This window comes from Acomys russatus, chromosome 13 (genome assembly GCF_903995435.1).
Source record: "Acomys russatus chromosome 13, mAcoRus1.1, whole genome shotgun sequence".
In the NCBI taxonomy this organism is placed as follows: domain Eukaryota; kingdom Metazoa; phylum Chordata; class Mammalia; order Rodentia; family Muridae; genus Acomys; species Acomys russatus.
The window spans coordinates 14013634-14025281 of NC_067149.1; the positions used below are offsets into that span (position 1 = coordinate 14013634).

An 11648-nucleotide genomic window follows, 5' to 3' on the forward strand; every position below is an offset into this window, starting at 1 on the left:
GCTAAGGATGGACCGGTGGGGTTCAGCCCCTAGAGACCTGCAAGGGTACCGGTTCTGTCATCTCTCTCATTGAGCCCAGCACTTGGTTGTCGCCCCCAGAGCATAGGCCTAGATATTTTATTCAATGGACCCTGCAGTCTCTCTGCTCAGACCTTGCTCTAATAAGACCACCTTCCAGATCTCCCACCTCCGCCACGTTAGTGATCAGCCCCAACCACCCAAGGATGTGGCAAAGAAAAAAAGGGGAAGGGTAGGTCGTTGTGTGGGCAGAGAAGCGGGAGATGAAAGAGGACAGTCCAAGACAGGTAGGAGGGGGTGGGGGAGCATCATAGGAAGCAGCAGAGACCCGGAGAAGCCAGTGAGAGACTAGACGTAGCGCGAATGCGGTAACCAGTGGGTCCCCAGGGAAGCCCGAGTGTCCGGTTCTGAGTCGTCCAGGACGCTAAGGGCTACAAGGTGCGGTCCCCTTTCAGCCCCTTCTCGCCGCCTCCTCCCCACCTCGCCCAAGGGGGCCGGAATGGCACTGGCTTGCGGGGGCTTTTCGGAGCAGTCGAGTGGAAAATAGACTTTAACCCGCTTTGTAGCTGCGAGGGCGCCCGGAGCGCTCCACCGGACCAAGGCTCCCGGCATTCCGGTGGGCCATTGCCAAGACCTGGCCTGGAGTCCCCACAGAGATGTGAGCATGTAGACCCCCACACCCACACACTGCCCTTCCGGTTTCAGGAGGCCCAGCTTGGACTTGAGCGCTCCAGCGGAGCTCTGCCCAGTCGGACTCACCCGGGCAGCGACAAGAAAGCAGAAATTTCTTCGGTCTCCTCCCCGCCATACCTGAGCAAGGAGTAGGTCTGGACTCCCTAACCCAGACAGAGTCCTCTTAGGCCACAAAAACCCAGAAGGCTGCGGTGGAAAGTTTGCAGGGTACCGGTTCTAATAGTCAACCGTCCTGTCGCCCTCGGGGCTTAAGTGCATAGGGTGGAAACTAGCCTGAGCAGACTGGCGCACTGTCCTGTGGTCGCAGGAGGAAGGTGACCTCCTAAGAGGCCAGGTTGCCTCTGCAATCCAAGGACCACTGGCCTGTCGAGAGCCACGCGGGCAGCAAGGTCAGCTCCAGTTTAGAAAACGGTGACCCAAGGACCCCATTTTTGCCCTGGCAATCGAATACTGGAGCCCGAGGAAAGGAAATCGCTCTGAGTTTGAGGCCGGAGGTCCGGTGGAAGCCGCTGCTTTGGAGAACCGCGAACTGCTGGAGCGATGGATTCTACGGCTTCTCCCAGGACAGTGGGAACCTGGCCCCTGAGAAAAGAATGCATGTCCCATTTGAAGCTTCCTAAATATCCAGGAAACGCAAATTTTCAGAAACATAATCTCAGCTTCAGAATATGGCACCAGAGGCCGATGGTGGGTGAGCGGGAGGGCTCCCTTAGGATAAGCGAACGTGGAGCAGGTTCTCCGGGAGAATCTAGGCTGAACCCCCTAACACCCATCCTATGCTGGGATCCAAGTTCTCTAAGAACTGAAATGACAACCCAAGAAGGGAGGGAGTTCACCTGCGGTGCACGCTAAAAAAAGAAAAAAGAAAGTTGATATTTTTCCTCAAGCCCAGGCTTGTAGATGTCCCCTTTAGACCAGGCTCTGGCGGCAGCTAAACGGCCGAGTCAGAAAATCAGGGTGTCGCGTGGAGGATGGGGGGTTGGAGGGCGGGAGCAGAGGGAGGACACTAGATCAAACGCCAGTGTTCCAGTCCGGTTTTTGCCTCCGACTGGGGACCATGTCCCCACCCGCCATCTATCGCCCCGCCCCACCCCGCCCCCCACCTTGGGGCAGGTGAGCGGCGGCCAATGGGCGAGCGCGGGGCAGGTGCCCGCTAACTCACTCCTGGCAGAGCTGCTGCTGAGGCCTGGCCCGGCAGTGCTAAGAGGATCGCGGGCCGGGGTCGATCACGGCGCGACTTGTAAGGGGGAAAGCCAGGAAGACAGCAGAAGCCGCTCTCAGTAGCACTCGCAGCCCGCGCCCGGGCGGTTGAGGGGAGCTGCCCGCTGGGCCGTGGGGACCACGTTCCAGGCAGTGCGCAGTGGCCCAACTCGGTGCTAGGGCTCTCGCACGCCCCTCGCCGCTCCGCGCCTGGCTCGCCCGCAAGGGCCGAGCGCGGGCGGGCGAGCAGGCGGGGGAGGTGAGGGGTGCGGGCGGGAGTGCATGTGCCTGACTCGGTGCACACCCCGCAAGGCGGCAGCGCCAGGGCACCGAGCGCTCCCCAAAGCCCCGCTACCTCACTCTGCTTCGGCGGCCGCGACCATGTTCCAGCCTACAGCCAAGCGGGGTTTCACCATAGAGTCCTTGGTGGCCAAGGATGGGGGCACCGGCGGGAGTCCTGGCAGCGGGGGCGCGGGCTCCCATCCGCTGGCCGTGGCCGCCTCAGAGGAACCGCTCAGGCCCACAGCGCTCAACTACCCTCACCCTAGTGCGGCCGAGACGGCCTTCGTGAGTGGCTTCCCTGCCGCTGCTGCCGCGGGCGCCGGCCGCTCGCTCTACGGAGGGCCCGAGCTGGTGTTCCCCGAGGCCATGAACCACCCTGCGCTGACGGTGCACCCGGCGCACCAGCTGGGCGCCTCCTCGCTGCAACCCCCTCACTCATTCTTCGGCGCCCAGCATCGGGACCCTCTCCATTTCTATCCCTGGGTGCTTCGGAATCGCTTCTTCGGCCACCGCTTTCAGGGTAAGTGTCCACTCTGTGTCCGTGACCCGGGAATGCGGGGGAGGCTCGTTGCGGCGGCAGGGCTGTTCAGAAGTTCTTGCGGACAAGGCTCCAGGATCCGCCTTGACTGTGCGCAGGCGATTAGCCGGTTGTGTTGGTCTCCCACCGGGGAAGTGAAGGTTGGAACCGCTACGCTTTTCAGGGACCAAGGTCGGTTGGTACACAAGCCCGGAGAATCCTAGGTGCTTTTCAGACCCTCCTTTGGCCAACCTTAGTTTCCTTTACGACTAAACCGCTCCCATCCCTGAAAGTGCGGGGCCCTCCGCCCTTCCCGCGCCAAAGCTTTGAGCTGTGACCATACTTCGCTCCCGTGGTCATCACAACCCTTGGCGCGTCGGGACAGGGGAAAGTCCACCTGCACGGCCTGGTTCTGTGGGAAGCAGGGGAGCACGTTGTGTTCACTCAGCTGTCTTGGGACGTTTCTCAGCCACCTTGGGCAGACTTCCCCTAGTTACATGTAGCCTTTCCGACTCAAAGTGGGAAAGGCTTGCAATAAGCGAACTGGCTTTCTTCACCATTTACCTCTTCCGAGAGCCGACCCAGCTGCTAGAAGCTCAGGACAGTCCTCTTGAGAGGGGGGAGAGCCTACCCGGCGGCTGCTAGAAGCTCAGGACAGTCCTCTTGAGAGAGGGATGGCGGAGGGGGGCTTTTAAGGTCATATCTAGTCTTAGCCCCCCCCACACCCCGTCTGCAACCTCAATTGGTTTGCTAATTAAGACCCATCCAAAAGCCTTAAACACACACACACACACACACACACACACACACACACACACACACGTTATCTGACTTCCCTAAAGAAAAGAGAGTTGTGTTTTTGCAGGTCATTTTCTTCCTTGGGTTTATAGTTTTCCTTTCTTTCATTAAAAAAAAAAAAAAATGGGCCTTGATCCCTATCGCAATTGCTTCAGTTCCCACTTTGAAATAGACTGGCCCTCTCGGCCTTCTGAGTTTCCGTAGGTAAATCTAGCATCTCGTTAAACAGCAGCAAAAATAAAACAAGGTTGACACTTTGGCTCCAGGAGCTACTTTGACAGTAAGCCAGAGCTACACGGCCAAAGTGAATCTGATATTTGATACAAATATGTATACGATAAAAGGGGAATATTTTCTCCAAGCTTTCTTTAGCCATAGGTCCTTGACTGGCTCAGAGGGCCCTGTTTTGTCAGGCAATGACCCCAGTCTTACCTGGCCACTACATACTAACCGAGAAAAATCCCGTGAATCCAATAGTGTAATTGCTTCAGCGAGTATTTGTGTGTGTGTGTATGTGGGCAGATTTTTCACCTCAAAGATTTGCTCTGGCGGGAGGGGGGAAAGCGTACAGTATTCGCTGCTTTAGGTAACATTTCCCATCACTTAACATCAAGGCTTACTACTAAACCGAGCTTTTATTCAAATTTAGCTAACCACCCACGTCCCCCGGTGGGCTCTGTCTTCAGCTTCGCGCCCACCGGCGGAGTTTTGAGTATTCAAGGTTTGAGCGCAGGGATGGAGGGGCCTGAGTGAAGGACCCTGGAAGAGAGGGCGCTGAGGGCTCCTAGCCTAGCCTAGGAGCTCAGCATACTCAAGACGCCTCCTGGATGGCTTTTCCGCCCTTAGTCCGTTGTCTCAAGCTCTTCTCCATACCTTTCACACCTCTGGCCTCTCATGCTAACCCGGCTCGCCCGGGGTTGGTGGTGCCTTTTAAGAGAGACTAGCTCTCGGGCTCGGAGCATCCCCCAGCCAGGCGAGGCCAAAACATCCTCCGCAAAGCCTTCTTGGAAATTTCCGCAGCTCTCTGAGCCATCGGTCCCAGCAGATACGTTGTGGAGTTGCACAAACGCTGGGCTTTTCCTCTCCAGAACCGCGTCTCAACGCGGAGAAGGACCTGAGTATGGCCGCGCTTGCGAACTCCGAAGGGTGCTGACCGACCTTTTCAACTCCGGGACTCTGCGGCCCGGCAGCCCCGGCGTCTCCGCGACGCTGCCTCCTCCAGATTCCGCGGGGCCTCGGGGCTAAGAACCCAGCGGTCCCAGGCCCTCCGGCGCCGTGTTTTCTAGAGAACCGGGTCTCCGCGATGCTCATTTCAGTCCGGTTTTGATGCAAGAAACGAAACCCGACAAGAACGAAAAGGAACCGCGTCCGCGGTCTGTGAGCAGCGCTCTCGGGCAGCGCGCGCCGGTAGCGCCTAGAAGCCGCTTCTCCCCTAAGCAAAGAGGAAAAGCCGGGGTGCATGGTCAAAACCTCCGAGCTGGAGGCCAAACGAGAGGAACCTGCGAAGATTAAGCGAGGTTAGCGTCGTTTCGGTCATATTTCCCAGAGATTAGGAACTTTCTGAATTGAAGAGCTGCGTCTGAAGGGGACTAAGGGGACCGAGACCTCCCAAGCCCGCTGCGGTTGTGGGCACTAGCTTCAAAGGAGGTCTTTGTTCAGACTGGAGGAAGAGAGAAGAGACTGTCTCTTGCTTTACTGTCGTCCTTTCCTAGTTCTAGCTGCAGGATATGTCGCTGAGGCACCGGTCTCCAAGTCGGTAGCTAGTGCGGCCTCTTCCCCAGGAGGCTTCGGATTCTTGTTCCCGCTTCCTGCAGCCTGGTTCTTAGTATTTGCATTGCTAGATGGCAGCGACCGGCCTGCAGAGAGAGGGTGGAGGGGGGCATTTTTCACCTCCTAACTCTTAATTCCAGGAAGGATGGGTTCGTGTTCCTTTCTGATGGGTGTCCGAAACTGACACTTGCTCACAGCCTGAAATTTACTGTGTCCAAACAGGCTGCATCCCAGCCTCAAGCTTGTTCTGTCCTGTGGCCCGGACAAGAAGAACTATGTGGGCTCCCCTGGAGGTGACAGGGAGGGGTGGACCCTGTCCCACAGGCGTCCAGGTACACAGACACCTTGGACACTCGTGTCCTTACAGGAACAGGTAGCCATTGGTTAGTATCGTCGGATGTTAGTTGTGTGCTAATCGTCTTTCTCACTGGAAAAACCTTTGGTGGGTGACAACTTGTCATCATTTCTCAGTATTTGCATAATCTTATAGCCTCCTGCTTCTTTCATCGTTGGGTCAGGAAGACCCTATGCTAAAGCACATGCAAATGGACACACACTGGAGCAGATTCCAACCACTACAACAGAACCCAAACCAAGCAAGATTGAGGACTGGGGCCCAGGAAAGAGCTAGCTCTGGCTATCCTCACCCTATGGCGTTTAAAAAGACTGAGAGCACTTTGCTCCACTGTGCAGGTGACCGACACTCCCCTGGACCGCAATACAGCTGGGATAGAGCCCAGCGGAGGGCCAGCGGAGGCTGCTCTGGCTTTTTCAGCTCCCCACTTCCCTGCAAATCTCTGCATCCCACTCACTCAGACCTGTGTGCCCTCCTATGCTGCAGCCACACTTCTGTGTAAGTTAGGCCAGACAGCAACTGAGACCAAACCCTCTGAAGGTTGAGACAGTGAGTCCTCTCCCTGCCACCCTCTTCTCCAGAGGACACCCCAGTTGGGGCTTTACCTGGACTCTGTACAAGGTGGGCTTTCGAGGCGATTTATTCAATAAAGGCTTTCTCATCCACTTCTCCCCCCTTCCCAGGACTTCCCGTCTTTGAGCCTTCTTATTCAGTCCAGGAATGGGCTTCTTAGTTTTTCCTCTTCCCCCACCTCCTCTGACTATGCCTCTATTACCCAACTCTACTACCCTTCAATCAGGCCTGAGGCTCCTGGGTCTGCTGTTGCCACCAACAGCTTAGAGGGCAGATGTCCATCCTTTACTCCTCAGTGACATTCCCTCATCCTGTTGTGTGGTAGTGCAGACCCAACCTCTTGAAATGGGTAGGTAGGTGATAGGAGGTCAGTCCCAGACAGCTGTGTCCCAAAGAAGATTCCAGCTCCTCGGTTGACTGGCCTAGGTTTCCAAAACCCAGGGAGAGTCGGCAACCAGTAGAGGAGGGATACAGCTAGTCTACCGGCTGGATTTTAACAAGGGCGGCTCATGATGTGAGTGTTTCACTTACACAGCTGTTTCCAGAAGCAGGAGATCTCATCTGAATTGTCCTTATTACTGTCTTCAGAGTAAAACAGTAGGTCCAATTGAGTCAACCCAGTAGCCATCTCTGAAGAAAGTAATTGGATCAGTCAGTCTCAACAGCTAACTCTGTCAAAACATCCCATCTGGGGCTCTGTGTTGTTGGGTCAGGGGAGCTGATACAGGCCACTTACTGTGTGAGGACCAGTGTGTGATGGTTTCAGGCGGTGTTTTGTTTTGTTTTGTTTTGTGAGTCCTTGATAATGTACAACTCTGTGAGGGCCCAGTGGGGGCATTCGCCAAGCCAGAGGCTATGGGTAGAGGCCTGCTCTGGCTTTTATACTTCCTGACCACCACCCCAGTCTTATTCAGTCCTCTTCAGTGTAGGAGCGGAGTGTGGGAGCTTTGCCAAGGGACAGTCACACTCTGAAATCTTGTACAGTAATGGGAGGAAAAGATGGCGGGGGAAGCTGGAGTGTATATTTACACACACCCATAGGGAAATGAATAGATCTGTATTTTATTTATATATATCAGCTTCTAGATACTTACTTCTTTCAGTTCAGGACTACTCAGAGAGGATGCAGAAGCCTTTCCCATGAGACAGGCTTCCATTCTCCCAGCCTTCCATTGGGGGCCTGCCTTCACAGTGTTTAAGGCTCAAGGAGAGAAGAGAAGGACAAAAAGAAGTAGATTTGAGAACTCCAGGGTCTGCCTGCTTGCTGACCCTAGCCTGCTTTTACCTCCTGCTTAGTGGAGCCTAGGCCTGCCTAGGATTTTTTTTTTTTTTTTTTTTTTTCAGCAGGCTGAGCATTTAGCTACAGGAGTATTTTCAGCACGTGAAAAGTCTTTAGACGACTGACTTCTGGTTAGACTTCCTATTAGCCTTGCTCCTCCCCCATCACCTTTCTCACCCCCAGCCCAGACATTTCAGTGCCAGGCAATTAAAAGCTAATCAATTGTTGGGGCCCGGGTGGAGGCAGCGCTGCAAGGACGCAGGAACAGACCTAAGGGGCATCTGCCATCCCTTGGCCTTTCTGCTGCTCCTCTGGATTTGTGCCTGTTGGTCCCTCATCAGGCCTGGGCTCGCCTAGGCTCAAGCCCGGATTTTGCTTGTGTCCCCTGGAGGTAGCTCTGGGGCGCTCTGGGCTGCGGCGAGGGAAAAGGGGAGAAGAGGAAGAGGTGGCAGGGTTGCAGAGGAGGCAGGGCAAGGCTGGGTAGGGCAGGGCGCTCCCAGCTCCCCCAGAGGCCTGCATCTGACCTTGCCCCTTCTCTCCTGTCTGTATCTGCCTGTGCTGCTGTCGGTTCTGGGCTGCAGCAAGCGACGTTCCCCAGGACGGGCTACTTTTGCACGGGCCCTTCGCGCGCAAGCCCAAACGGATCCGCACGGCCTTCTCACCCTCGCAGCTGCTGCGGCTGGAGCGAGCCTTCGAGAAGAATCACTATGTGGTGGGCGCCGAGCGGAAACAGCTGGCCGGCAGCCTCAGCCTCTCGGAAACGCAGGTAAGCATTCTCTGGTCGCAGTCTCAAGGTGACTGCGGTTGGGTGCAGGTCTCTTTACCCCTCAGATTCCAAAAGCCACCGGCGATGTCGCATGCCTGGAAACCCTACCCTTTCTCTGGGTTTGCCCTCCTAAGTCTCAGGAGTGTGTTTTGTAATGAGACAGGATCTCAATATGTAGTCCAGGCTGGCCTCGAACTCGCAGCAATCCTCCTGTCTCTATCACCTGCGTGCTGAGATAGCATACATAAGCCACCTTGCCTAGCTTTCCCGGATCTTATAATCAGCGCTAAGGATCAGACTATAGTAGATCGAATTTGGTCCTCTCCCTGCGCCCAGGTTGGAAAGATCTCTAGCCTCACTCTGGTCTAGATGACACAGGACCCACAAGTCGGCGCGGGGCAGGGGGGCGGCGGCGTGATCCTGTCTTCTCTGCCCTGGCAAAGCCTGGGAGACCTCAGTTGAAGTCAAAGAAGGCCAGCGTTAGCTTCGCAACGGAAGGAATGAAGCGAGGAGAGAGGTCAGCTCCTAACTGGAGTCTGAGAAGCCCTGATCCACCCCACTACCACACACACACACACACACACACACACACACACACACACACACACACACGCCAGCTGCTAGGGCTTTGAGAACTTTGGAAGTTAGTTCCCTGTTAACCCTAACAACATAAGCCTCCACCAGTGTCTTCGTACCATGACTTTGGCATTCAGGGGCTGCTGAGAGGTTGAGGGAGTGAACCCCATTGGTGTTGGGGAGGCTTGAAGAAGTGACATTACAATTCCCAGGTATGGGTTTTGTAGTTGCTTATTTAAGAAAAAATATTAAAGATGTCTAGGGATTGGTAAGGAGGCAAATGTGAGGGTTTTTTTGTAAGGACCTGGCCATGAAACACGTGGTCAACTGAGGGACTCTCAGCCTGGCTGCTGGTACTGCGCTACTTTTCAGTTTAGGTCTTCAGACCCTGCCGGCTCCCAGATGCTGACTTCTTTCTCTGGCTGGTGCTGAGCCTTCGGCTGCTCTTTCCTCCTGTTCTGCCCCTACTATAGGCAGGGTCTGCCTGGGCTCTCCCATTTGCTGCTGGGGTAGCAAGGGGCACTAGTCTGGTAGGCAGGCCCTAGCTGGGGTAGCAAGGGGCACTAGTCTGGTAGGCAGCCCCTAGCTGCCCCCCCCCCAGCTCTCTATAGTGATCTCACCCACCAGTCCTGGCATTTAGGCTACAGTATCTGGTACTCCATGTAACAGTTGAGTTATGGCTTCCTTCCAGGCTACCACAGGACTGCAGAACCTGTAGGTTTTCAGAGCTGCTAGTTGACAGCTCTAACTGAAAGGAAAAAAAAAAAAAAAAAAAAACTTATAGAGCAACAGAGTTAGTTTTTAAAACTGTTTTAAAGGAAGCAATGTTTAAAAAATAAGCTAATAAAATAACACCTCTTTCCCTCCTGGCAAAGAGTGCTGTACAATTATTGTTTAAAACAAGGTGTCAACTTAAGAATGGTGTTTATAATTAACTCCATGTAAAAAAGTAATATTTATTAAATGTTAATTGCAGAAATGTAAGAAAACAAAACAGTTTATAATTTTACCACCCACAGATTAGCACTTGTTGAAATCATGTCATTGTTTTTAAACTTTCCATTTTTTAGCTCAGTGAGAGCATGCTTAATTAATTTTCTTTCAAGCTGAATCTACTAGCTTCCTGTCAATTTTAGTTTTTAACAATGCCAGTTCATAGTTCATAGGCTGGTTGTTGCTTTCATTTTTATTCTGTGACATTTCAAACATGCATTTAGAATAGAACCAAAGAGGATAATACAATGCATCCAGCTCTGCTAACCACGGGGCCTACCTGAAGGGGCTGAGAACTTCCTTGTAGCCCTGTATTTCCATGCAAAGACCCTGAGAGACCGGCTAAGCAGAGTGCCCAAATCAGGCAGATGTGACTTCGAATGCCTATCTGTCTGCTGTGCACAATGGGCAAGTTACTTGACCTCTCTCTGTTGTTTCTTAGTTCAGAAAATACATTGTTTGAGGATTAGAGGTATCTTACATGAACTCGGGAAACATCCATTTCAACTCCTTGTCATTTTCTTTGTTTAAAGTAATATGTCAAATTAGTAACATAATGAAGACCCTGCCTAGGAGTCCCCTAGGCCGACATTTCTTCCTGCCACGTTCAATAGCCATCATCTGAGTGACCGCTCTGTTGTCCTTGTAGCTTACTGTTTGGACTTACACTGTATAATTAGCTACCCATCCACCTCTCAGTATTTGCCAGGCAAGCCATTTTCAGTTCTTGTCTATGTGACAAGTCCATGCGGCAGTCCAATCAGGCACCTGCTATGTGTTTCTAACATGATACCTGCATTTGTCCACCAGGCCTCGGTGCTCTGCCTCTCACATGTAACTGTGTTTTATCTAGCAACCTCTGTCTGTTTATGCTCATTCAACTCTCTCCCCAAATTGGTAAATTCCTGTTTTCTCCAAATTACATGCTTTTCTTCTTAATAATAATCTCCACGGACCCACCTGCTGAGTATCTCATCCGTTTTGTCTTCTGTGTGTCCACCATGCATCTCTGGAAAACAACCGGCAACTAGCAATCTCTTCATATACCTGCAGATGATTAGCCATCATCTCGTCAACTCAGCTGTGGCTCAGACATCTCCCCAGGCTCAGTCACCACATTGCTGTGGTTGAATTAACAAATGCCAGGGTCCTCTCCAGCCCTGAATGCATGAGGCTCGCCCATCCACTTTCAGCTTCTGACTTTTCTGGGGTGTGTGTGTGTATGTCTGTGTGTATATGTATGTCTGTATGTCTGTGTGTGTATGTGTGTGTATGTATGTCTGTGTGTGTGTGTGTCTGTGTGTGTATGTATGTCTGTGTGTGTGTGTGTGTGCGCGCGCGCGCGTGCGTGTGTTCCCTCCTCCATGTTCCCAGAACCCACGGTGTCTTCCTTGCCTTTCCTAATATGCATCACATTTTGCTACTATGACTTAATTATCTGTCATGTCCATATGTCAATCTGGAAACGACTTGCATCCATCTCGCAGGGAGATCTTAACATACAGGGATACCCAGGAAATGCTCTTAGGACATCCAAGATGCAGTCTAAGCGCCTCTAGCCCCATGAGGGTGTGCCTGCCCCATGAGGGTGTGCCCGCCCCATGAGGGTGTGCCTGCCCCATGAGGGTGTGCCCGCCCCATGAGGGTGTGCCTGCCACATGAGGGTGTGCCCGCCACATGGGACACCTGCAGTCTAACTTCTATGGACACTGAAAGGTGAGGCAGTGCGCCTCTAGTACCCATCAGATGCCAGTGGGCAGTCACAGACACATGGGAGTGAGTGCTGTTCCTGGCTAGTTAAGAGTTCGAGCGAGCGACCCCTAGAATC

The 11648-nt window shown here is 53.4% G+C and overlaps 1 protein-coding gene across 1 annotated transcript in view; it reads left to right on the forward strand.

Annotated features, from left to right (window-relative positions):
• The first annotated feature begins 1965 nt into the window (after positions 1 to 1965).
• Positions 1966 to 11648, forward strand: part of Emx1 (empty spiracles homeobox 1) — a 21789-nt gene continuing 12106 nt past the window's right edge. Inside the window, exons 1-2 of the mRNA XM_051154824.1 lie at positions 1966 to 2713; positions 8067 to 8251. Coding sequence (XP_051010781.1) covers positions 2194 to 2713; positions 8067 to 8251 — 705 coding nt within the window. The 5' untranslated portion in view covers positions 1966 to 2193. The remainder of the gene's footprint in view (positions 2714 to 8066; positions 8252 to 11648) is intronic.